The sequence below is a fragment of the Anopheles moucheti genome, chromosome 3 (assembly GCF_943734755.1).
Source record: "Anopheles moucheti chromosome 3, idAnoMoucSN_F20_07, whole genome shotgun sequence".
Classification (NCBI taxonomy): Eukaryota; Metazoa; Arthropoda; class Insecta; order Diptera; family Culicidae; genus Anopheles; species Anopheles moucheti.
Window position 1 is genome coordinate 40808232 of NC_069141.1, and position 24239 is coordinate 40832470.

Sequence of the window (24239 nt, forward strand, 5' to 3'; positions counted from 1 at the left end):
TGTATGAAGAATATGTTATGTCCGGTAGGGTTTAACAATATCTAATTTGCCCATCAAACAGGTTCTTTTACATCTCTCTTCATCTTAACGCATTTTATCAGGATAAAAGTTCTCATCTTTTCATCTCATCTTTTTCGGTATTATAATAGCGAAATCCTTTTTCATACACTCTTTTTTGACAGCTGTCAATTGTGTGCATTTATTCTGCTTGGGCAATTATGTTCAAGAGGAGGGAACTTTCTTATGATTTACACATTATTTTCTTTTTTATTCATTTTAATATACAGCACACGCCTTTACATATAAAGTATTCTCACTCTACACATTCAATTAAACTGCAACAACTGCTCAAATTAATGTTGAAATCTCATAATTTTTGCAATTTTTGCATAAATGCAATGCAAAGCTTCCAATTAATTTAAACGAACAAGAAAAGAAACAAAGAAATAAAACAGCAAAGAAAAATAAACACATTGTTAACGTTAAAAGTCAACAGTGAAAGGTTATTTTCTCCCTTTTTTCCCTAACCCAAATCGACCGGATTCAATGAATCAACTGTGGAATCAGTGTGGCCCTGTGCAACGAATTGCTATTAACATTCCAATCAATTCAACCGTATCAGCTCACCTTCCTAAAGCCACTCAACACCAGATTTAACCTTTCACTTCATGATCGTCTGCATGACACACTGCACAGGATGGCCATAGCATTGGTCCTTGTCCCTAGATACCTGACATTTCACCACATGGCACTGTCTGGAGAGACTTGCAGACTCCCGACACTACAACAGATGGAATTTGTACCTTTGGTGCTGGTTCGACCCATCGAGTCGCCTACAGTCCGACACTGGTTAGGTGGATTTATTTAAATTCAATTTCCATTTACGTTCTCCACACAATCGAACCTTTTGTACACCGGCAAAGACAAATATCGGCCCATGTAGAACCGTTTTAAAACCGTTTGCCACCCATTTTGGTGACGTGTTTCATTTGAGAATTGATTTCAAACAGATTTGGTTTTGTTCCTGCACTTAGATGTGCCTTTCAATACAACCTAATACCTTGCTTTTTTATTGTGGGAACACAAATCTACGGTAATGAAAACAAATGCACAGATTTTATAGTTCTCGAAAAGGATTAATTCACTCTACACACATCCGCTTGGAACAGTTGTTTCTTAGTATTGTACACAACAGATATTTTACAGGCGAATCTTTCTTTCAGGGAAGATGTTTGTATTTGCTCCATATTATAGTAACTTATGTGGGATTATAGTGAAATATAGCTGTACGAAAAATATTAAATGGGTGCCTGCTATAATGTTTTTATAGCAAACGGCAGTCGAAGGACACGTGGAACCAATAAAGAATTCATTCCTACATTTATAATAGTTATAATTTTGCCATAACTAAATTTTGTACAATAATCTTCCAAATTTCACCCAGATTCTACTTCAGTACTACGTCGCCACCGAATGTGCCCGCAGGTGACAATGTACAAGTGCTAATCCAATGGAAAAATGATAAGGATAAACGGGAAAGGTTCCGCCGATGGCGGCAAATAAAAACGACCGAATACTTTAACAAGTTTTTACACGTTTTTATTTGGAAAGATTTTTTACTGTCTATACTCCCGTCTGTGTCCCATGGCGTCCTGTCCTTTGCTACATGAACACACTGTCACATCGCTCTGTACTCGGGGCTTCCACTATCGCCAAACACTTGCTGCCTTAACCCTTAACGAATGAGGTGCAATAACAGGGCGGCAGAGTTGCGAGGGTTTTTCCGTTTTTACATCACACAATCCCTGATCCGCCGAGACCATCGTTTCGACCCCGCCACCGCAACTTTCTCCCCATTGGAAGTAATAAAATACGTGGATGGCATTAAAAATTCATTCATTCGACTACCCCAAGTACAGCCCCCAGCGTACGGCTGAACCATCAACTATGGAATTGACTGTGGACAGGACCTTCGGGACTACAAAAAGACCGAAAAGAAGCTCACAAATTCATACTCACTTTGCTATTTTCTACAAAATAACAAGTGTACCATCCAAATCCGAAAAAAATGAAAAGAAAAATCTCCACCGGAAGCTCATTTCCCAACCGAGCTTTTTCCCCTAGCTGGTGGTTCATTCCGCCGTCTTTTTTACACATTCCTGTATGATTAACGGTATCAAACACAAGCGAATAATCTCACTCGCATAAGTTCACACGAGTCATGGTACAGGGGGCATTTAAATTGACTGCTGGAACCGCGCCTGGAACAGCGTCTCGCATACATTTTGAGCCGGTTGGGCACGTACCGGAAGTTAACAATTTTGATTAGAGCTTCGATTACTAATTGACACATTTGACTTGGTGGCCAGGGGAGAACGGGGACAACGGGAAGGTAATTAATCAATCATCACGCTGTATTAAGCACCATTATCTGGACCACTAGTGTTGGATGACATGTTGCTGAAATTTTTTTTTTATTTACTTGCAGCAGCAAACAACTTACGTTGACGTGGTTATTAAACAGTTGGACAATTGCTTTACATTAGTATTGTTGGCTGTTAATTATACAAAATGTTGTACACAAGCAATTGATCGTTTTGTAAACAATAATACAATGAAGGTATAAAATAAATGGCCTCGCAGTACTAAGGAAAATTAAAAAAAATAGTATCTAGATTACGCATCAACTAACTTATTTAAAAAAAATGAATATATGATTGAGACTTCTTTAAATGAACTAAAAAATAGACATAAACCATCCAGATGCCCATAAACGATAAAGTGTAACATAACAAATAACAGTGTTATTAATTTCTCCGCAGTACTTGCTCGCACTGTATGTATCCACATTCCGCAACAAATGCGCTCAAACCCACCAGTATCGTTGTCAACCATCACGACAAGGACGAATGGTACTTTTTAAAGAATCTAAAATATGAACACAACATCAGTTATGTTTCCTCCTTGAGCTTGATGCATTTGAGGAACGTGAGCTTCATTTTGAAGCGACCGCACCTTTTGCATTACTTGGCGAGCTTATTGATGCTCCAACCAACTGCCCGTTGCGCGACAAAATTATACTACCAACAAATCAGTGGACTCACTTCCGGCTTCTCCACCATCTTTCCCATTTCTCAGCAACGATCAGCAACGGTGCTCCATAAATTGTTTTGCACTTGTTTCTCATTTTTTTCATCTAATCTTTCTTACCATCGTTCTCTACAGTTCCACCGATGTTGTGGATACCACACCAGTTGGTCGGTGTTCCACTGTACTTCAACGTGACATTGGAATGTTTCACCGAGGCACATCCGACTTCGTTGAACTACTGGACGCGAGAGGACGGTCACATGATTCATGACTCGAAGAAATACAGGTAAGTTACGATCTTCACGGGTTTTAATCCACAAGGCATATGGTAGCTTGAAAGTAGTCACACCTTACCCGCATTGCACTTGTTACCAGCTAATGTTTATTTGTTATCCTTCACTGCTACAATCCAAACACCGCTCAGAACTGAGACGAATGTAGGAATGCCAATGTACAAGACGCACATGCGTCTGCACATTTACAACATACAGCAGACGGATTACGGGACGTACAAGTGTGTTGCCAAGAACCCCCGCGGCGAATCGGATGGAACAATTAGACTTTACAGTGAGTATAACACCGTACTTAACGTGCTGACGTGTGGTAAAGCTTAGCGAAACATTATAAGTAGCCCTTCGTAATCAGCACACGTGGCGCAAGTCTTAAGCGAGACGGTGTCACGTTTTCGTTTATTGTCAAAACCTCGGAAATCATAACCAATTCACCCGAAAGCTGCATGCTTTCCTTCCGCTTTCCCGGCCAAAGAAAACATCACCATCGCCATTTGGAAAGGCAAACTAAATACCCAGCGCCACTGTGCACAGTGCAACGTGCACCACCACAACCACACACGTCCTAATAAGCTAGGGATGCATTGTTGCATTTCACCAGAGCGGTGCCATAAATCAAAGCTCCGTTTATTGGCTGACAGTTTTAATTACACTTATTAAATCATAAATTAAAACTTGCACAATGGACGACTCTCTCGACCCGGGCCCCGAACACCTGTCATTGAGCGTACAATAATTGAAGCTATTATGTTTTATGAAATGCATTCCTTCCGATCTTGCCATCTTTCCCCCCGGGAACCCTTCCGGAGGCGGAAAGTTGACACCTTTGCTGTTTGGTTCAGCAGTCGCCAGGGTGGAACTTAATGTAAAATGCCTCAGCAGCCCGGCTAGCAAACCATTATCGGAGATTGTTTTCATTAAGTTTTCCCATCGCTTTGGCCGACTGGCATCGGTCGCACACGATGACTTGCAGATGCACAACAGTTCCAACTCAACGCTTTCGGTGAAAAATTATCCTACCGCTGCAGAACCAGTCCAGTGGGATGGTTTGGAAATCATGCTCTTAAATGAATCTTAACGGAAGAATGCTCTTGCTTGCCTTAAGTTATGCCAATGGAAATGGTGGATATAAGGTCCTGCTGTTGTAGTGTTCGAGTCACTTCCAGAAGGCACCGGATGCAGCAGTACCGAATGCATGCTCTTTCTGCCAGCAAACCTTAGATTATCTTTCCCAGTGTCCATTCCCCTCAAGATGCCTCCCAGCTCTGCTCCACAAAACCGAGAACAATCAAACTAAGCCAGTACCTATGCAAACGCTTCCACGCTCTAGAGCTGGCATAATTATTTATTCAACACAAAAACACAAAAGGTAGCTTCACTACTCGTTTGCCGACCGTCGTGCGTGCGTATGAGTGTGCTGGCTAGATTTGCCATAGGTTAAATCAGGAAACATGGCCAAGTAAGGGCAGGAGGTACATCATTATTTATGACCAAATATGCCGAAACCAGCTCTTGCGAGCATGATTTGTACCACCAGGTGGTCTGTTGTGGGGCGAGCTCACCTGTTCATATCAAAGATTCTACCGAGTCACTTCTTACCAGCTTGTTCTCTTATACCGATGCTGAACGTGTGCTTGTGCAATGCGACCAGTGGAAGGAGTGTTTGAGAAGTGGCAGTTTGCTTTCGAGTGCAACCGAATGTGAAAACAACACAAATTGCACTTGACACTGGCCATTAGATGAGCCGAGTAACACACAAATATTCAACGCATATAATAAAGCAATATCATGTTATGCTTGCAAATGATTTTTCAAAAACCACATTTCATTACAAATTTTTAATATGAGAGAGCCCAAATATATTAAAATTAAAATATATTATAGTTAATATTATATCATATTATATTATTATTATATTTAATATTATATTTAATGAGAGCACAAATGACTTTTTAGTAATTATTATTCCTAAAAGTAACTTTTGTATATTGCGACCTGCAAAAAAATGAAGTTTTATTTTAACGGCCTTGTAGTTACGTAAAACTTTAATGTGTTTTTGCATTTCCTTATAGTTTTTTTCAATTTATTCCCTCACAACCTCAGAGTACAAATATTATTGCATTTCCTCAGAGCATTTTCAATCCATCCTGTTACAACCTCATTACTAATCTATTGGGGATATATGGGAGATAACGTATTTTAGCGTGTATGATAACCCCCTCTGTATAACGACCCCCTAGATGAATTATCCAAGATTTTTGGAAAAAAATTATTTCTTTTTTTAAAACAATTGGAACAATTTTATTGTTATATTATTTTATTTTTATTTATTTATTTATTTTATTAATATTAATTATTTTTTGAACATTACAATTCATAATACTCTTTCATATCGTCCTCACTAGTGTTTTCAAACACATTTTCATTGCCATCATCTCCGTCATCACTATCTTTATAAATTGCATGATCCTCAGTCTCATCAAGATTGTTACTGATTTCACATTTTTGAAAGGATTTGACGACAATCGCTTCGCTGACTCCTGACTATGCAGTAATGACCCATTGACAGATCGCTGGAATGGTGGGTTTTTCTTATTCTTCCTGAAGGAGTCAGATTCGAATCAGCCCCTTCTATCCACTTACTCCATTCTTATCTTAACATACCCTTAAACGGTTGTGGTTGCAGCCGACTGGTTAGACCTCTAGAAATGACTTCCAGAAACGTTTTGCTTGAGCAACAATTTGTTTAATTTCTGCTGGTAGATGACCTCTAAATGCATCCAGTACTAGCATTGCTGATTTTTCATAAGAGCTCCAGGTCTCTTGTTCCAAACATTATTAAACCACAGATTCATCCTTGTCTTATCCATCTATCCTTTTATTTCAACAAAACGACCTTTAATCCATAAAGCTAGAACGGAAAAGTTACTACCCTTGTATAACGACCCTCTTAATTGGACTTTGGTCATTTTTGACCTAAAAGGGGGTCGTTATACACGCTAAAATAGGGTACTTGTCAACAAACTTTAGTGCATCGTTTGAATAAAAAGTTGACTCCATACCGAATTTCTGTATTCGGTTGTCCTTTAAACTTATATCCATGAATAAAACCAAAGTTCCTGAATTATTTGTATACGTTTAAAGCCTTACTAAGCAATGAGCGCTTAGCCGCCGATCATCGAGAAATTTGAAGTGATTTCAGATTTCAAAATTGTTAGATTCATATCATGGTTCAGGCACATTCTATTTACATAAGGTGTACTAGCAAGTGTGAAACGAAGACTGCAGAAACAGATCTAAAACATCTTAAGCCACTTCACCAAGTTCCATTTCTTGGACTTTGTTTCGTTAAAACGGACAGAACATATCGGTGTGGGCACCGGCACCGTTTTGAATTAAGGATTTGGCTTTGAAAAGACCAAATTGGGATATTTTTTCAAGAATCATCATTAACACTTTAAATCAAAGTTGTTTGAAAATAAATCTTTCTTGCACACGGATTTATTTCTATTAGCTCTTTATATTGATATTTTCTAAATAATAATAACGCACAATTCCTTTCGTATTCCCTCCGTAAGTTATTATAAAATTGAATAATTTCCGTTTCCCACAGTTGACATGAACAAGTTATTGCATGTTTAGCTGTAGGACATACAACGCTTACCTTGCCAAAGAAATTCATAAATGATTTACTTGCAATTCAAACTTCCCATTCCTTCTTCGTGTACCCTCATTCGATCGAAACCATTTTGGACAGCATCAATTAATTATGGCAACATAATTTAAAACTGCCGCTAAACAATTTCCCCACCCACCTGACCAAACAAAGCATTCAGTTACCTTGCGAGAGAAGCACACAAAAAACCTTCTGCCACGAAAAAAACCAACACTCTCACTCACACACACACAATTTTGTCAAGTTTAAGCATCGCCAAGCAGTTAGCCACCAAAAGTCATTGTTTGTGAAACCACAACAATGCCTTCGGCACTGGCAAACCACAAAACCGTCACAACCCCGCGAAGAGAGAATGTCATCCGATGGCCTTTTTATCGTTGATTTGCTTGGCTTGGCGAGAGTGGAGGCGAAAATCTATGCGGTGCCACCCGAAATGTGCCACCTCGTCCCGGAGGTCTGCCACGCTCTTCCGGTGGGTCGGAATTCAAACGAAGCGTGCTTTAGTTATTTTTGCGCGGCCATCCATTTTCCCCCGAGCCACCCACTTCTGGCTACACTCAAAATCACCATCATCATCATCGTCATGATCATAGCCATATCGCCATAGCCGTCGTCTCTATCGTGTTCGTCGTCGTCGTCGTCGTCATCTTGGCCGTCGTCTGGGTGCTCCATTATTACTCTTAATAATCATATTTCATTCAACCATTGTACGGTACATTGTTTGCTTCAATAAAAATATGTTTTTCCAGCGCATTACCCAGGCTTCCGGTGTGGTGCACCGTTTCGTTCCTGGACTGCCTGCAATCTGTGACGGAATCGCAATCTCCTCGTTTGCTACCGAGAAGAGTATGAATAACCGGGCAGGAAGGAGACTAACATTTCACGCTTCCCCAGAAATTGTGGTGGCCATGTCGGGTTTTAAGAAAAATTGCTCAAACGTTTCATGCATAAACCTTTTGCTGTTCTGCCCGCGAGAAGTGGCATTGGCACTTGATTCAAATGTCATTGGCATATTGATAGCACCATTCCAATTCATTCCAGGACGTGACAGTTTGTACAGGCCAAAAGTTGTATGTTTATCTCCAGTGTTTTGGGGTAATATAATTTTCATTTTTCATTCCTGTTTCTTTTTTGAATTTTGGTTTCACTTGAATGATTTTATGAAAACTCACTTTATTAAACTTTTATAGAGCACTGTTGGATAAGCAATACATGCTGGATTTTCTGCACGAATCCAATAATTGTCTGTTGGATTATTATCCTTTGTACTTATATATCGCAGAAAATTCATATCAAAGCCTATCTGTATCTAACAAGAGCAAACTCTCTCGCTGCTCACACTTGCAAAACAGCTGTAAGTAAGCTTGACTTCTTCCTCTACAAAAATTCCCATTCTATTCATCGTCAAGAATGACCGACCGCCTTTGCCGATGACGGTCGAATGAACACCTTATTTTGCATCATTATGAACCATAATCAACGAAACTCACCTTTCGTCCATTGCCTTCCGCCAAACATCCTGCTGGAAATTTATACTTGCGCCCGCGCATTCTGATAGCTCTTGTCCCTTTGCATAATGTACCGTCCTTTCCAGTTCATTTTCTCGTTTAGCATTTTTTGTTGTACCTTCTTGCTGGCTTAATTCGCCTGGAGAGTCGCTCTCTTATTTATGATTTATCACTCTTGACTTACGCGACCCCAAAGGAACTCATTCTATTGAATTGACAAAGGATGTTTCCGCTAACCAAGTTTTTTTTCCCATCCCCTTCGTGAATCGTTTTTTTCGTCTTTTCTGTACCTTTCGGGTACGAAACAGAACGTTAATGAACATATTGTTATTTAGTCATCAAATATGAAAAGTCATTAATTGAGAGTGTGCCCTGGAAGAATCAAGATTGCAAGGAAATAGCATTAAAATTTAATTTCAGAAAATGTAAACGTAGAATGTTGTTTTCCTTTACTTATCTTATTTACAAACTGGCAGCAGTTTCAGAGTGGAGAAATTAAGATAATAAAAAAATTTGAGGCAATGTGCAATATTTTCAATTTGTATTGAGGATCTTCACATTGATATAGTTTCATAGTCCAATAATAAGCATCATAAACACGTAACCTTACATTTAGTTGATAGAAGCACGAATTATGCCAATAGAACCGTCGATAATGACAACTCTTATGAAACATAACTGCAACTATGATCAAATCTTACATGTGTTGCAACTTACTTTGAAGGATTAATGAATGATAAAGTTAACCAAATTCTGCCTCGGAGGAGATATTCATGCGAATTTTATGCTACCCTACGTAGCTATTAAGAGTTTTCCCGGCACGATCATACCACATCGGCTTCCACCATGGTTTGTTGCAGTTTAATTGAGCTTATTACATTTTTGCTCCTAACATAATCCCTCAAATGAGCAGCAAAATATGTTACTACCGTACTCATGGTAATGTGAAGTATCTTAGCACAACCACAAACCAGTGCCGCCTTGTCTTCTGAGCGCTCATGCTCGTGAACCGCGTAATATGATTACTGTGAACATTCTGACGAAACACACGCTGCACTCTCTACATTATGCGTACTACCTTCATGGCTTTTTGCTCAATCAGTGTACATGTGAGTATACGCATCATCTTCATGTATCAGCATGCTGAAATTACTGCAACGTGCGTCTATAAACTATTTTCCCAAATTGCTGCCAACATATCATTTATCAGCCCCACCAAGAACTGGTGGGTCTATAATGAGAAGCCGCACCCAACCGCACCGTGGTGCACGTAACGATCTCTAAACGAACTTGTTTTATATTTCGTAGTTCGAAATTAATAAAAAACTACTACCTACTTAAATAAAACTCAATAAAATCTGTGTAACATGAAGATGCAACACATTTATAGCAATTTAATCTTTGAAACCCTCCCATTTTATTCATGTAACTCTCTTAAACATGTGTAGTCATATTTTAAACAATCATTTTACAACGAATTTTATTTACAAAAAATAACAACAAGTGCCTTCCATTTGCAACCTAAGCAATGACCTTTTGTGATTTATGTGCACCATCGTATGATATGATGCTCAATTTCACCAAAGAAATATTCATCATCTTCTTAAGGCAACATCTACAAACTGTAATGGAATATATATTTTTTTACAGTGCTTACGGGTCGTGATTGCCTCTGTTCAAGTATCTAATAACCAGCACCATTTGCGTTGCTACTCGACACCGAACTCCACTGTTTTGCAAGCAGCGAAGAAAACTTTGATATTTTCATTGCCCCAAGCACAGAAAACATGAAAAACCGAAAGTTTTTGCCACACAAGCCGGCCAAGAACGGGTGGGTGTGTACTCTGGGCGCCTTTGCCCATCTGCCGGCGCCAGTGTAATTTGAGCTGCGGTCAAAAGTCGTTCGACGCAGATGCTCGAAAGGGGTGCAATTTTTCTTTCTTATTCAAATCGTTCCACCACCGTGCGAGGCGGGATGACGAAACGAGAAAAAATGCTAAACAACGGCACAAAAGCACAAGAAAGCATCCTTCTCGTCTTCCACCGAACTGCTGCTGCACAACAATACAACACTGAAAGGATAATTTCAGTCCGTTTCGACTAGCCAAGCTGTCACTGGCGATTCGTACGTTTTTTTTTCGTACATTCGCCTCACTGCGTCAAACCGTCGATAATTTCAAAAACCAACCACCACCTACGTTTCGACAGCTGTCTACTCTTTTAGGGTTGAAACACACTCCACGTAGTTCTCTCTCCACGTCCTTTGGATGCTGATTGCTGCGGGTTTTACCGTCCTTTTTGGAGGTTTTTGGGAATCCCACCTTTCGTGGAATCTTTTCCGAAACGAAATTCTCCGTCAGATGAAAGATACAGTGAGAGGATTTGATAAAGGGAAAAGGGATAACCACTTTGACATTACCACCATTAAGAAGAAACCTACCCTTGGTGTTAGCCGAAGCCTATGCGTATTTCATAGTGTGGGTTACAACGACTTTTAACGATGATTTCAAAATACTGTAACAAAATTTCACAATAAAGCTAGTTCACTTGCTTTGTGCACACTTAAGTGTCTATAATTATTCACTGTGCTTGCTTGCTAGTTCACTTGCTTTGTGCACACTTAAGTGTCTATAATTATTTTACGCTTAAGACATGAAACTGTCCAAAAAGGAGCAAAAGGAAGCAGTAAACATGGTTATGCGCAATATTCCCAACAAAATGTAACACCTTCGCAAGGTTGACAACCAGCCTTAAATGGCACGTCAAACCTCATAAGGCTACCAATCAAACGAACTACGGTGTGGGGGGCAGCGATTAGTTGAAGTACTGCACTAACGGGGCAAAAAATAACATTCTGCTGCGAATTCCGAAACACACACCCACCACAGGCATCGTCACACATCTTGATGGGAGTTGATTTATATTCCGGACGTAGCATCTCAGCATCCCAGGGCGTGCAAGGGAGCATGTCTGTTTTCGTCTATCCATTTTCAACCAACACATCGTTGGTTTTTCGCTTGGCTTATAAATATTCTACCGTACATCCACACCCGGCCGGCCTGGTGACGATGGATAATGCTGCGTGCCGTGCCGTGAAGCAATACCAGCAAAACCTTCCTCTACACCGTACACTGCACGCAGGTAATTTTGAAACGAATACCTTAAAAAGACCCCATTCACCCTCACAAATGAAAAAACGAAACCTCCACCTTCTGCAACTTCAATGAGCAGACTGTGGATGGAACGCAAGGCCGCTAGCGGGGAACACGTGTCATGGAGGAAGCACCGGAGTTCCGGTCAGGTTTCAGCGAGACTGTGCGAACCCGACAACGGTGGATTTTTCATCTTTCATTCAACCGTACTCCGGACTCGGTAAGATGATCCAAACGCGAACGAAAAAAAATAAACGAAACCAGAATGCGAGGAACGATTTACACCATCTTAGCCCACGGCACGAGAAAAAAAAGGGACGATGGACGAAAACACACCATTTGAATCTTGGACGTGAAGGTGTGAAAGCCGGCGAAAGCGAACCATTTCACCAGACATCGGCACCAACCGAGATGGAATTGTTATCAGCCTCGTCATCGTCATCATCTCTGCTCTATTGCGACAGCTGCACGGGGCCAGCATTTGAGACAGTGTCAAATAGCACCGAAAAAGCAGCCCAGTCACCGACGGCTGATTTATTAGCGAAAATGGCAAAATAATTGAACCATTCGCCGCCCCAACGTTATTGGTGGGTGATGACAATTTTTTTTTCCACAAGAAGTTGTCAATGTACTACGCTGCAAATACCCCGTGTAGCCATGTCAGCAGCATGGCAAAAAGTCACCATGAAATGAGCACCATTCTTAGGCGTAATAACTTCGGAGTTATTTTAAATTTCAAACCAAACTTATCCTCGGCCCTCGGAAAAGAAACGATGAAACAGCACGGTTTGGGAAAACATTTCGATGGCAGCATCACTAGCCAACGAAAACCAATCATAAATAAAATAAGATATCATACCGCTGAGCCGTAACAAATCTCCGGACCAGGATATCATCGTAAGCGGAAATTCAAATGATGCTACCAGTCACTTCCTGCACTACTACCACCACCGCGTACGCTCGTGTAAAACCTTAAAAACCGCACAAAGCATTTAGGATGGATGGATGGATCATTTGTATTTCCGTTGAACTTTGTCCCGTATTTTTCGAGAAGCGGCCTGTTTTTTTGTTTGTTTGTATGTGAGCGGTGTTGTTGTTTTTTCCTTTCTTCTTGGACGATTCGGAAGACATTCCCATTTCCTTCACAATTTTTGAATTTCCTTTCGGGTTGCAAAGGCAGCTGGTACGAACAAAGCGAAGAATGAACCATCATAATGCTACCTAATCCGGCACTGAGACAGCACAACGTGAAGGGGGGAAATGACCCGTCACTAATACCATCGTAATGCACTTACGGTTTGGGGGATTTTAATAAAACATGTCTGATGTGTGCTACTTGCGAGCAAATGTGTAGAACAAATCATTGTTTTACGTTTTATTGCAAGGCCTATCATGGCTCCATTGCAAAACCAATAAATCTCTATACGAATTGCTTACTACTGCAAACTCAAATCAGGTTGGACCAAGAAATAAAACCTTTCGAGGATGTTCAAGGGCTAATAACGCATTCTCTGTAGTTGCTGTATTGTAATTATTGATAAGTATTTTAAATAATCAGAAGCTCAATTTGAACACCCTGGTCAACAATATCGTGTTCATTATAAACAAAAATAACTTACCAATGATCAACAAGCATCGTCTGCACAGTATCGTTTGAAGCTGTGAGAGTTCTTTGCATTGGGTTATTATTATTGTTATTTATTTTTTGTTTAATCAAATTGTTTGCCTAGCGGGCTGTACAATGGTATAATAAAAAAGAAGTTAAATTTAAAGTGGCCCTAAACTAAACCCTACAACGAAAAGAATAAATTAAGAAATTTGCAGCAACAAACGAGTACAACTAAACCGGAAAGACAAAACGGAAGGAAACAAATAGAAGGGGAAATGGACAATTCACAACACAGAGTAAATAGAGTGGGAAGAAAAAGAGAAGCGAAAGAAAGCAGAAAGATAGCAAATTAGAAACTTTGGGGGGGAGATTTTATAGAAACTTTGTTCAACTAGACAAAACATTAATGTTAACATGTTGTTGCGTCCAGCAACGATGCCCTTTTCGTCGATTAAGAAAGCTAGAAGTTTCTTTAATATCTAGCTTTATTTTAAAACATTAAAAAATTCAATTCTGCTTTCTGCGATAAAAAGAGGCCTGGTGCCTCTTTGCACGCACTTTTATCCTTTTTCTTTCCTCCCGATAGCGGTCATTACTCCTTCCTAGATTCATCCGAACCTCCGAAGGATCGAGCGGTTCGGATGAACGGCCCTAAGCCTGACCGACGTATCGTTTCGCCCTCTCTCTCGACAGTCTTTTTCGCCCCGCTGTCTGCTGTCAAACGAGGACCGCTGTTAATAAACAACACTGGCCCCCGGTGTTTGACCACGTTAAACACCTCCGTGCGGTTCAACGTTAATAGTTGCGATTTTTACAGCAGGTCGTTCCAAAATCTTCCGGTTTCCTAACTGCACATGCACTCGACGAACTACGCCGTCTTTCGATGGTATTAGCTTGACGATTCTTCCTTTGGGCCAACATCCTCTTGGTAGAGCGTCATCCACCACTAGCACTAGGTCTCCTTCCATCAGAGGTGGTTGAGGCTGAAACCATTTGCTGCGACGAGTAAGCGTAGGCAAGTATGAGGCTACCCACCGTCGCCAAAACTGATCCGTATAAAGTTGTGATGTTTTCCAGCTGTTTTTTAATGCTGCGGAAGAGTCGTCAAACTTATTTATTGCTTTTGCCCCAGAAGATGATCCCAGTAGAAAATGATTGGGTGTTAGTGGAGCTTCTTCTTCATTATCAACTGATACGTGTGTTAGTGGACGCGTGTTGACTATGTGTTCGACCTCGATCAACCAGTTGGCGAAAATAGCGTCTGTTGGTGTTCTCGTAAACTGCATACTGGAAAGAGTGCGTTTTACAGATTGTACCAATCTCTCCCATGCACCGCCGAAGTGTGGAGCTCCAGGAGGGTTGTATCTCCACTTCGTATCGGGAAGATATACTGCATCAATCAGCTCTTCGTAGTCAATTTGCTTAGCAGCGTCCTTCAACTCACGATCAGCGCCGATGAAATTTGTTCCTCGGTCCGTCACGATTTCGATCGGAGTACCTCTGCGCGCGATGAAATTGCGTAGTGCGATGATGCAGGCGCTCGTATTCAAACTATAGGCTACCTCTATATGTATTGCTCGAATTGTTAGGCACGTAAACAGTACGCCCCAGCGTTTCTCTTGTCTACGTCCGTTAGCAACCAAAAAGGGGCCAAAGTAATCAATTCCGGTATAGGAAAACGGTCTGGTGAACGGTGACAATCGTGCTAGAGGCAACTCATTCATTACGGGCGATCTTGGGAACGCTTGTCGAATCCTGCATATAAAGCAATTGCTTCTCACTCTGTGACACGCGCTTCTTAATGCAGGTATGTCAAACCGCTGCCGCACTTCGTTCATGACCGTTTGATGATTTTGGTGTTTATATTTCCAGTGAAATTCTGCTACCACCAGATCAGTCACCCAGGACCTTTTTGGAAGAATTATCGGCCTCTTTGTATCGTCACCTACATAACGACAGGCATCGATTCTTCCACGTACACGTAAAATATCGTTTTCGTCGATGTAAGCGCTGCGTCTAAAAAGAGGATCATGTTTATTAATGCTCTTTTTATTTTGGTTCGTACCTGACTTTTCTTCCAGAAGGCGCTGGTATTCTTCTGGGAATTCCGTTTTTTGTACTTCTGTAAATATGGACCGCTCAGCTTGTTGAAGTTCCTTCACCGTGAGATGTCCGTATTGCCGTTCTGTTGTAGGCGACCGGGCATTGTTGATGAATCTCCATAAGTAAGCGATGGCGCGATGCAAACGTTTCCAGTGAGAGAATCGCTCGAAAGCGATTATCGGCGTTATTTCGACATGATGTGATACGGTTGGTCGTATTTCTTCGTCCGTCCTCATAGGCTCAACAGGCTCCAGCTTCCACTCGTTCTCTGCTTGTTGCAAGAAAGCTGGCCCTTTAAACCAGCTTCCACTGATGATGTGTCGGTTAAGGTTGTGCCATTTTGTTCCCTCATCGGCAACGTTGTTTTTTGTCGGTACCCAGTGCCATTCATTCACGGTCGAGCTCTCGAGAATTTCAGCTACTCGATGTGCTACGTAGATGCTGTATCTTCGATGATCAGCGTTGAGCCAACACAATACGTCTTTGGAGTCCGTCCACAAGAAGCGACGATCGATTTTCATTCGATGTGCTGTTTCGATGGCCGTCATCAGCCTTACCCCTAGTAAGGCTGCCTGCAGCTCTAACCGCGGAATCGATGTATATTTCAACGGAGCCACTCTAGTTTTAGCGCCGATTAAAACAACTTCACGTTCTCTTTCTGACTGGAAACGAAAGTATCCAACGGCTGCAAATCCGTCTTTCCCGGCGTCTACGAAGATGTGAAGCTGAATCTTGCAATCATCGATTCTAATTGCGGTACGATAACAGCGCGGAATCTTGACCGATTGTAGCTGAGGTATACATGCTAACCATTTCTCCCATTTGTTTTGTAGACTAGCAGGAATTGGATCGTCCCACCCGATACCGGATCGCCAAATTTCCTGCAGCAGAACCTTAAGGAAGAACAAAAAGCCTGCAATCAGACCTAAGGGATCATATATTGTCATGAGTGTGCTTAAAACTTGTCGTTTAGTCGGCGTTGTTATCCCTTGCAGGATCTGTAGATCTTTTACTGGCACTCTGAATTGAAATGTATCTTCGTGCGAGTTCCACCACATTCCTAGAACCTTTTGTGCGCTCGCAGCTGGATCGAGGTTCATATCCTTTTCCGTATTATCGCTACCACCCACTGCTCGTAATACCTCGGTATGAGTTGCCATCCAATGGTGCAGTTTAAAACCTCCTTGAGAATGAATATATTTAACCTCTTGTGCGAGCTTTACTGCTTCCGGAACACTTTCTACGCTCGTAAGCATGTCGTCGACGTAATGATGATACTTTATGCACTCGACGGCTGATGGGAAACGATCTACGAAGCGATCAGCGTTCATATTCTTGACGAATTGTGCACAGCTTGGTGAACAGGCTGACCCAAAGGTCATTCTTATCATCACATATTCATCAGGATCGGATTGTAGAGGGTCAATTTTCCATAGGAATCTTTGACTGTTCTGATCCTCCTCGTTAATAACGATCTGGTGATACATTTCTTGAATATCAGCCGCTATCGCTACGCGAAATTCTCGAAATCTGCTGAGTACGGTCGGGAGAGGAGATAGCAGATCAGGTCCGGCCAGCAACATGGAATTAAGAGACGTTCCGTTTACCGCCGCTGCTGCATCCCACACCACTCGCACTTTATTTGGCTTATTTGGATTGAATACCGGGAAGATCGGTAGGTACCATTTTCTAGGATGTTTTTCAATACACTCCTTTTTAGATAGTTTTTTTACATAGCCCTTGTTGATGTGTTCATTCAATACCTGTTCCATCTTTTTTCGGAGATTTTCGTCTTTTGCCATCCGTCGTTCTAAACACTCCAAACGTCGTAAAGCCATCGATCGGTTATTGGGCAATTTCACGTCGTCATACCGCCACAATAAACCGGTGACATAGCGCTCTCCCTGCAATTCGGTGTTAGTTCGAAGCAGCATACTTGCTCGTTCATCGTCATTAGAAAGTCTTCTTATCTTGCCCATGCATCGCGGTTCTTCTAATGCAAAGCTACCTTTTAGTGCTTGATCAACCTTGATTTCTATGTCCTGGCACTCACAAAGCTGAGCTCTATGAAAAGCTACAACGCTGGTATTGCGCATTGAAGATGAATCGCAACCTGAGACTACCCATCCCAACCGTGTCTTTGTAGCAACTGGTTCATTTACCTGGCCTTCAATTGTCTTCAACGGTACGGTGAGGTGATAGTTGTTCATGCCGATTAGAATGCGTGGAGGAGTAGCTGCGTACTGGGCTAACGGGATGGGAGCTAGGTGACGATATTTCTTTCTCAGGACTTCCATTGTTACACGTTGAGCAGGTAGTCCAAGACATTTAACCGTGCGAACATTTGAAGCTTCGTAGTTCGGTTCACCGCCAATGGACGTTCCAACTATGCTAACGCTCACCTGTTTCGAGTCTCGTTCTGTGCGATGCTGCCCTCCGGTCCATTTCAAACACAGGGGTCGGTTTGGTCCTTCCAGTCCCAGCTCGTCCACCAAAGATTGCTCAACAAGCGACACTGATGCGCCCTCATCGAGAAAGGCAACGGTTTTGACCGTCTTTCCTCCAGTACGGAGCTCAACCGGGATGTATCTCAGCATAATGTTTTCCTCCGTGGCTGTAGAGTGAGAGAAATTAGCTTCCGGCTTTCCCTTACCTGCTTTATTGTGAAGTGAAGGGTGATGCTTTGTCGTGCATCCTTCTCTGCCGCATGCACTAGTGTCCTTGCAGGGGGCACGGTGTTTTTTCAAACAGCGTTTGCACAAGTAGCGACTTTTAACGATGTCCCAGCGATCAGCGACACTCATCTGCCAATATGCGTCGCACTCGTGTAGGTGAGAGCATCCTTCGTCACATGCGCACTTTGCTTCCGTGTTGTTCTGCGAGTGATCATTGTTAGTATGTGCGTGAACATACTTACTGCTACGTTGTTCGGGCTGCGCTGCAGGGTTCGTCACAGACTGGGCTGCGCGTTTTATGTTTTGCATCCACTTTCCAAATTCGACTAAATTGACCTTCGGCAGGTTAATGCTGTGTAAACCCCACATCAGCTTGATCATCGGAGGAAGACAGCAAACCAACTCATCTAAAAGGGGGCCATCATACCGATCCTCGACCCCGTTGTTCCTTACTGTAGCACACATCTCGTCCACGGATACGGCGAACTGGATTAACGACTCTAGCTTTTCAACTTTCGGTGGCACTTGACGTCGTATTTGGCTTAACAGCGTTTTCACTATGATCTCCGGACGGCCAAACGAATTTTTTAACTCTTCCATTACCTCCTTCAGGTTTCCTGAATTTCTAACCCGGCCTTGAACCGCCTTAAGCGCTTCTCCTTTAAGTGCTTGTTGCAGCCTCACAATATTCTCTCCATCGGTATATCCGCACAGCTCTGTTGTCTCGTAGAATTGATTTGCAAATGCACACCACTCCTCGGGTTTACCGGAAAACGCTGGTAACTTGGAACTAACAGAACGTCTCGCTAATACCTGACTTTCGTCTAGAGCGAAGGATGTTGCAGCGGACCTGTTTTCGCGTCTTGACCCTTGCGAATCTTCTCTGTTGATGCGTTGGGCAAATTTTTCTAACACTGACTCGAGTCGATGTATGACGTCATGCTCCGGCCTACGCGGTTCGCGGGCCGCGTCTATTTCCTCCATCATACGATGGAAGCTTCTACTTATCTCATCCCATATGAGATTTGCATTATGGACGGGCGATGTGATCGATGTATCGGAGGGACGATTCGGTAGATTGGAAATTACTTCCGTCGATCTAGCTCTCGTGAATGGTTCCCGATTCACCTGGTTCGTATCCGCCATTTCACTAACGCCTGGCTCGGTTACAATGGGTGTTGCTCGATGCAGCGTAGACGAAGCGGGGGGCGGCGTTCCGGGCGCGCACATAAGGCATGTCCAATCCCTACTGTACACAGTTTCATCTTCGTTCACACAATTCAGATGAAACATCCGTTCGCATCGATCGCATTCCACTGCATTATCCGTATCTGCACCATTGCACACACCACACACTTTGCCTTCCATTGTCCAGTCGTAAGAGAGTTCTTGTTGCACTTCACGCTGATGCTGCGGTTTCGCTAAACGTTGCGGTTTCGCTTGCGTACCAACCGTGAAACTAGCAATTGAATTTTTTAAACTGTTGCGTCCAGCAACGATGCCCTTTTCGTCGATTAAGAAAGCTAGAAGTTTCTTTAATATCTAGCTTTATTTTAAAACATTAAAAAATTCAATTCTGCTTTCTGCGATAAAAAGAGGCCTGGTGCCTCTTTGCACGCACTTTTATCCTTTTTCTTTCCTCCCGATAGCGGTCATTACTCCTTCCTAGATTCATCCGAACCTCCGAAGGATCGAGCGGTTCGGATGAACGGCCCTAAGCCTGACCGACGTATCGTTTCGCCCTCTCTCTCGACAGTCTTTTTCGCCCCGCTGTCTGCTGTCAAACGAGGACCGCTGTTAATAAACAACACATGTATTTTAGGACTTTCAAAATAGCTAAGATATGAAAGTATCTCCAATGTGTATTATCTACTGCCCTGTACTAAACTAATGCGATTAAATATCTTATTTCATAGTATTACACAAATACGAATCAAAGCAACCTACACTGTTGGAAAAAGAACCGCTCCACAAAACCTTGTAGCCCTGCACTTCAGAGTGCTTGAAACGAACAAACCCGATGCTGCCTAAACAATTCAGTGATCACATAAGTGGGCCTCATTTCTAGCTGCCCTGCTCTTATTTGTCAAACGCTTATATGTACTTTAACAAAAAGAAAATACCTTTATCATTTTGCTCCCTCCGCTAGATGAGTTTTCCATTTGCGATCCCACACGTTACGTTGGGTTCCGTACGCGTTGTGTCCAAATCTTCATATGCGTTCTATCTTTCTGCAGCGTCTACACCACCAACAACTTCCCCTGGGCCACTAACAACCGAATCCTACTCCGACCTTTGGTCCAACCGGATCCTCAACGATTCTGCCGGTGGTCTTCACCATCACCACGGTGGACAGCACTCGAATTCTTATTCTGGGCACGTGGTTGATAAAAGTAAGTATGTGCAAAGTGAAGCATCATTAGAGGGTCAGCTTTGGGACCATGGGCACTGGCGCGTTGCTGAAACGGTGCTGCCCTATTCGTGGTTGGAGGCTTTCCTCACAGATGAGCAAGTAATTGAATTAAATCTCACTCTAATTTGTGACGGGACGCTTCCATGTATGCTTTCTGTAAGCCCAAGAGAGATACCATTCACCCCACCCCGCCTGGTGGACAAGCAATTGCTAAGCGTCTGTTACTCTTTTACTTTGCACTTTTCTCATTTTCGATTGCTTTATATCCTGCACAGACTCTAAATACTCTTCCAATCTTAATGAAATTGATCGATCCGAGCAAAAGTCGTTCGACACAAATATCATCTATTGGCCACCAGAAACTAATCGGAACAATCAAGGTATGTAACATGTTGGATGATTGTTATGTTTTTATAACGACCATCAAAGAGCACCTTAAGCTATTCTCGCTTGACTGCAAACATACAGAGAATTATTTAAAAATGTGACACTAAGTTAACTTCCATTTTATAAAATGTGTCATATCGTTATGCCTCGTAACACAGCCATACCACCTCTAACGAAACATTTTATTGTTCAATATGTATTATAATTCTATTGAGTTTCGTTAGTAAAATACCAATTTAGAAATAGAAATAGTAATAGGTTTGTATAAACCGCAATCATTATAAACATAATAATAAAAAAATAATTTAATAATTTTATTTAATAATTTTTGCTATATTTTTTTTCACAACTCCTTTGTTTTAAATTTTGTACTTTCAACTCATGATTTGATTTTATTTTTAATAATAAAGAAGTAAAAAATGATATCAAAATGAGTTGAAAAGAACATTATTTTTGGATTTTCTTTGGAATATTGTCTAAAATATGATGTTATGATGTTATTTACGGGCTGTGGAAGTTTCAACTGTATAGAACAATTACTACGAAAATTAATGACTCCTGGACGATTCATGTATCGTTAAAGATTTATGAATTTTTGGAGATTGATGAGCCCTTATCTTCATTAGTCTACGAATTGCAAACTAAAATAGTTGCTAACAAAACAAATTTTGTTCAAATGGTTTAAGTAATCGGATGCTCTGAATCTGAATCTACATAGAAAATGCATAAGACCGTGCGTAAAATGCGTAAAAGATCGATGGAATGCTATTATCGACTCATGAATCGTTGAAGTCAATTAATTTTCAGAGGTTTTAAGAAACTCATAGATTTCTTGACTCTAAAAGAATTTTTTATACCTTGAGGAGTCATAAATACTTTCAGAGCCTACTCATGATTCGATTTCGATTCACTACAAATTCATATTAATGATTCTTCTCAAAAGTTTCATTCAAACATTGGTAATTACAATAATTGAAAAATGAAAATCAATAAGTCAGAATCATAAAAAAAATAACTATTACTAGATGTTTTGTCAACACATATCAGACTGTTTACAAATGTGCTACCGTACTTATTTTCCTTTTTCTTCGCTACACAGGTGCCATCAATACTACCCGCAATATTCTGTCCATTATTTTTAGCACAGGTATGCTACTTTTGGCAAGGATTAGCTTACATTAACTAGAAATTAAAAATGCATCCTGTAAACAAATGAGACAGCCAAATGAGCGCGAGATATGGTAGGTTCCTGCTCTCTAACCCGTTAGCACACAGCAAAGTGATAGAACATGTTTTGCTAGAAAAAGAAATGGCTTAACATTCCGATGTTCAATTTGGCAGAAGGCGGCAGGTAACACGTAACAAGCATGGCGGAAAGATAAAGCAGCAGCAATAGCAGCTAACTCACAACAAAAGAACAACTATTTCAACACGTATAACTGAATGCAGGGTTTATAAAACATATATATACTAAATGACAAATATATATATATACATATACACAGACATATACTAATTATACAACTATATTATAACGGAGAAGTCATTGACATCATATACACGCAACTTATAGCCAAAATGAGAAGATAGAAGCACAACGGCACAATCCATCAACTAGTGTGAAATTGTATCGCAGGTTACTAAACATGACTTAGGGCATATCTCTCAAGCGTCAACTGCACCATCAGTAGCATTTACCTACGGACACGACCCTATAACCACTGAGCTGGCTGTAATGTGTACGAAAGCCACACTGTACCAACAACCGTATACCAGGAAGAAAGGAAGAAGCGTAGTAAGTAGCGCAACATTGGACTTCTCGCGAAAGCTTGCGAAAGCGTTCTTAATTAAATTTATCAGCTACAGAAACAACTCTTCACCGGGCTCGAACAATTGACTGCGGACTCCGGAGACTTGGAGGGGCAGAGAAACAAAAAGTCACTGAGCTTATGTTTGTTGTTCGGTTCCATCGCAAAGGTTGCTTTGTTTTCGACTAAGAAATACAGCTTATACCGGAAGAAAAATATCTACCCAGGTAGCAAGCTTCTTATGAAGATGAGCCTCTAAGAAAATGATGCGGAAAATGTGGAATTCTCAAAAAAAAAGATGACCCGGTAAGTGTGATGGAGATAAACACCGAGCATTTGCATAAGGGAACATCGTGGAATGGTGAAATTCTTGCAACAGCAACAGAATTGCGAAGAGTTTTGTTCGACATTGGCGAGGATCCTACCTGTATAAATGTGTAAGCTTACATAATCGGACTGAGACTTTAAACCAAATTACAGAAACACATAAGAAATAGCGCATTTATGACCACATATCAGTAATGCCGGTGTGAAGCATAGTTTCTATTAGCACAAACGGTTAGGAAGAATTTATAGAGTTGTTTAAAGTTCATGTGTAATATCGTTTTGTAAACTGCGCGCATTCGAGTTGTACCAATATTTAAACTCTAAAATTTAAAACCCACTCAACTAAAGAATTTTAGATTAGTTTTTCTGGCCCGGCGGATGTTTTAGGAACTAGAAGTATAACACACACACACACACACAAAAACGATTTCCAAAAATGCAAAACCCATATCAACACTCACCAAAATCGCACCAAGCCCACACCCTCCAGTGTGGGCACAGCAGCAGCAGTAAAAGACTCCAATAAAACCGCACAGATAATAACCAATGATGCAATTCCAAACGAGGCAAAAATTCTTTCTCCTTAAATGCACTTGTGAAACAAATTGAATGCGATTTTTAAGTCCTTTTTTGGCCAGATCTGGACCAACCGATGCATTCGAAATGACTCTTTGGACGATAATTGGATTTCTTTTGCAACTGCCCCCACAATTGTCGACCACAGTTTGGCCAACCGATTTTTTCTTTCCGCGAGAAGAAAGATGCAAGATGAAGCGGAAAAAAAATTCCTACCAAGCACTAAATCATCCAACCATTTGCCCATTTCGCGTAGACCCAACTTTTGCGGAAACGAAAAACTTTTTTGTACGACAGGGTGGTACGACAAAAATGTTCAAAACCGTCATGTTCAGAGCGGAAGTTGTGTGGGCTTGATTTTTTCTCGATTTTTAACTACCTAAGATTTCTGCCACTACCATCCAGCTCAAATATGGCAAGACATTTACATCTTTATTTCATCTTTAATATACGAGATATCTGCTGTATAGTAGGGGAAAAAACTCGCACAAAATGCACCATGAACGTTTAATTATGAGGCCAGCGAAGCCACTTAAAGACCTACGCACAGTTTTGCTTTTATCACAGATATCGTAAAACGTGAGCCCTACGCTAGATGATGTGCAAGTGCAAGTGTAAAGCTATA

At 41.3% G+C, this 24239-nt stretch overlaps 2 protein-coding genes across 2 annotated transcripts in view; both read left to right on the top strand.

Moving 5' to 3' along the window:
* Positions 1-24239, top strand: part of LOC128300242 (lachesin-like) — a 66231-nt gene that overhangs the window by 41348 nt on the left and 644 nt on the right. The window contains exons 6-10 of the mRNA XM_053036240.1: positions 3226-3376; positions 3515-3657; positions 20341-20496; positions 20792-20896; positions 22003-24239. The exon at positions 22003-24239 is cut by the window's right edge and continues 644 nt beyond it. Coding sequence (XP_052892200.1) covers positions 3226-3376; positions 3515-3657; positions 20341-20496; positions 20792-20896; positions 22003-22085 — 638 coding nt within the window. The 3' untranslated portion in view covers positions 22086-24239. The remainder of the gene's footprint in view (positions 1-3225; positions 3377-3514; positions 3658-20340; positions 20497-20791; positions 20897-22002) is intronic.
* The window catches only part of LOC128302690 (trypsin 3A1-like), a 13638-nt gene continuing 12408 nt past the window's right edge, over positions 23010-24239 (top strand). Inside the window, exon 1 of the mRNA XM_053039553.1 lies at positions 23010-23017. Within this exon, the coding sequence (XP_052895513.1) occupies positions 23010-23017 (8 nt within the window). The remainder of the gene's footprint in view (positions 23018-24239) is intronic.